Source organism: Chrysochloris asiatica, unplaced genomic scaffold (genome assembly GCF_000296735.1).
Source record: "Chrysochloris asiatica unplaced genomic scaffold, ChrAsi1.0 scaffold00043, whole genome shotgun sequence".
Taxonomy (NCBI): domain Eukaryota; kingdom Metazoa; phylum Chordata; class Mammalia; order Afrosoricida; family Chrysochloridae; genus Chrysochloris; species Chrysochloris asiatica.
The window spans coordinates 18026815-18030517 of record NW_006408561.1 but is presented as its reverse complement, the minus strand read 5'-3'; the positions used below and the strand labels follow the sequence as shown (position 1 = coordinate 18030517).

At 37.5% G+C, this 3703-nt stretch overlaps 1 protein-coding gene across 1 annotated transcript in view; it reads right to left on the bottom strand.

Moving 5' to 3' along the window:
- PRKCI (protein kinase C, iota) overlaps nt 1-3703 on the bottom strand; it is a 136262-nt gene that overhangs the window by 36032 nt on the left and 96527 nt on the right. Inside the window, exon 12 of the mRNA XM_006861825.1 lies at nt 812-947. Within this exon, the coding sequence (XP_006861887.1) occupies nt 812-947 (136 nt within the window). The remainder of the gene's footprint in view (nt 1-811; nt 948-3703) is intronic.

Here is a 3703-nt window from a genome sequence, read left to right as displayed (position 1 = left end):
GGGAGAAAGATGAGGCTTTCTGCTCCCATAAAGATTTACAGCCTCGGAAACCCTGTACAGGGTCGTTATGAGTCGGAACCGACTCCACAGCACATAACAACAATAGCCATATGGAAGGAGCTCTGGTAGCAAAGTGGTTACAAGTTGAGCTGGTAACCTCACGGTCAGCAATTAGAAACTGTTCCGCGGGAGAAAGATGAGGCTTTCTGTTCCCATAAAGATTTATAGCCTTGGAAATCCTATGCAAGGTTGACTCTACGGCACACCACCACCACCACCATAGCCTTACGGAGTCCTGATATAATGCAGCAGGTTAATGTGCGCGACTGCAAGGTCGGTTTGAACTGAAATGTTGATGGTTCAAGCTCACCGGTTGCTCCTTGGAAACCCTACACAGGGTGGTTATGAGTCGCAACTGACTCAACAGCACTTAACAACAACATAGCCCATATGGAGTCCTGGTATGGTGCTGTCGAACAACCACAAGGTCGGTATGAACCACAATATTAGTGTTTCAAATTCACTAGCCAGCCGCTCCCTCAGAAACCCTACATAGGGTCGCTATGAGTGGGACCCAACTCAATAGCACTTAACAACAACAACAAAGTAGCCCATATAGCACTTACAAAAGATAGGCAATGTATCAAATGCTAAAGAAAAAAATATATTTGTTTTTAATGCTAGAATATAAAAAAGTACCTCAAATCAAGTAGCAATCATTTCCCTATCATTAAACATGAAGCTATTTTATCAAGACAATATTATGAGATCCTGAAAACTTTCTGAATAATTAAAAGTATTTTTTCCTCACCTTACACATGCCATAGTCAGTGAGTTTAATGTGTCCTTCAGAATCCAATAATACATTGTCCAATTTCAAATCTCTATAAATAATTCCTCGCTCATGAAGATAATTTAATGCTAGGCTGATTTCTGCAGAATAAAATCTAAAAAAAAAAATTGAAAGACATCATTTGATTCAAACATTTAAATTGTGGTGAGTCGTTAGAAAAAGGAATTTAAGTCACATTCCTATCTGCAAACAAAAACATAAAAGTCATGTCGAAATTCTTTTCCTTCCAATGTTTCTAAGATCTAACACCAGAAACAACTTAAGGTACCACTTTCAAACATTTGAGCCAAAACACACTTATAAAAGTTTCAGTTTAGACTTAAAAGAGTTTTTTATAAAATTAGTAACTTCAAAGTCTTTAACAAGAGTTTTTAATCTGGGTTCTTGGATAGACTTTAGCCAGTCCATATTCCTTCAGTTAAAGGCAAAGTAATACACACATTTTCCAGGAAGAGTCTACAACTGGGAGAACTTTTAAAATAGGTGAATATCCTTCATGATATGAGCAAAAAGGGCTAAGAATCACTGACTAGTCTATAATAGAAACAATACTAAAAGTTGACTATTCAAACTATATAAAATCAACACTCTTATTTTACAAATATTTAGAGTCCTGGTATAGCACTGTTGGATAAGCACTAGACAATAAGGTTGGTGGTTTGAACTCACCAGTTGCTCCTTGGAAACCCTATACAGGATCAGTATGAGTCGGAACGGACTCTACAGCATTTATCAACAACACATTTTAGAAAAGAAATTAAAAGAAGCTTTTCACATTCCCACCCCCTCCAAACAGAGTAGACAGAGATGGGCAACTTGGACATTGGATACCCAAATGGGGAGGGGGGGGGACTACAAAGGCAAGAAGTGACTGGCTTGCAAGCGTTCAAGAGGGAACCTAGAGCGCTAGGGGGCATGGAGAAAGGCAGAATCTCCAGTGAGTACTATCCAATCTGTCTAAGAGGAGCTGATGAAATGAAATACAGATGGGTAACTCGTGATACTGTAGTGAATAATGGTTATCAGGACTGATTATGAGGGTTGGAAATGCAAAGGTAGACATTTAGTAGGAAGGAAGGGAGTGATTAATTCTCCAGTCTAGGAACGGAGGCCTCTAGGACCATCAACAGAGAAGAGCCGAGAGCGGGACCCTATCCAGAGAAGCAGAGATGCCTGAGATGGAGACAGAGACAATGACGGGGAGTGATGGAGCGGCTGGGGACTTTGGGTCGAAGACTGGGGGTGGAGGGGGGAGTGGAGGGGGCAGGTTTCTAGGATATACCCTTTGGTCGGTTGATGATGCATGGAGGGGATTGGAACCATGGCAATGAAATGACATATGATGGAATGAATGTAAAACTAAAGTTCTCTCATGTAAACTATCATATAATCCACAATTTAAAAAAAAAGAAGAAGCTTTTCATAAAATTTATTATTAAAGAAGAGCTTTTTTATAGTAGCACCAGATTGTTATTGTTGTTAAGTGCTGTTGAGTTGATTCTCACTTATAATGATCCTGTTTCTAAGGCTTTAAATCTTTGCAGGAGCAGAAAGCCTCATCTTTCTCCCAAGGAGCAGCTGGTGTGCTCTAACTGTGGGTCTTATGGTTAGCAGTTCAGTGCTTATCATACGGAGTCAACATGTTCCCCACCACCAGCTTACTGGAGATAAATTTTACCTAAATAATAAAGCTGAAAGTAAACAAAATAATAAAGATATTACTGTTGCTAAAAAGTCTTTAAATGGAAACCCTAATGAGACTCTCTTTGTAGTTTTTGCCACTTTGGTGGCATGTTATGCTCACGACTGGAGGTGATATGCAGCCCTGCCAGCTACTACATTCTATGATCAGGGAGCTTCAGCCCATTCTGTACCTTGGTTGCTAAAAAAGCAAAGATGTCATAAAACCAGAATTAGCAATTTAATATCGTAAAAACCAAACCACTGCCCCCAAGCCAATAAAATAAGAATAGCGGCTTTGTTCACAATTAAAGGTATCTGGGGCTTTGCTCTGAAGGGCAGTCACTTGATAAATCAATAGTATTTTTTTTTTTTTTTAAGTTTGGGTTCAAGTTAGATTAGTCTGGTTTCTCATGGTGTGCCAAAGTGTTGGTTCTGACTCATGATGAACCTGTGTAGGGTTTCCAAGAGTAGCTGGTGGGTTTGAACTGCCAACCTTGTGGTTACCAGTCCAGTGCTTATCCTACAGTGTCATACCAGGGCTCAGTACTCATAATTACAAGATTTAAGAGTATTATTTCTTTTTGAGAAGAAATACTCAAACTAAAGAGATTTCCTTAATAAATTATTGTTAATGAATCTCTAACCTATGTTTGCCATTTAATAATTACATGTATATAGAAATTCATGTTTCATTTTGACAGTACTTTTATAAAGCAGGAAAGGATGAGAATTGCTGTTAATTATCAGTTAAGAAAATTAACAAAATAAAACCCCAACAAAAACATGGCACTAATGGATTAAATGGTTTTCCCAAGGTCACAGTCAACCAGAACAAAGTCAAATATTTTAATTCCTTTCCACCTAATTCCTCCAATATACTATTTATAGTATTTTATAATATCAAATTAAGATCAAAAAATTAATATTTAATAGTTCTCTATTCTTCATCAACATACATGGAATCTAAAACATCAAAGGCAGAACAACTCAGAAGTTATATATAGAGAAAAACAATCAGAATATAGTTTAAGAGGAATTATTTTATTACTCTCAAAATGTATGAACAACCTTCTAATGAACAAATGTCAAACAGAGATAACAGTAAACCAGAAGTTAACAAGAAGCATTTACAGACTGAATTACATAAGTGACTGAACAAGTAAAATA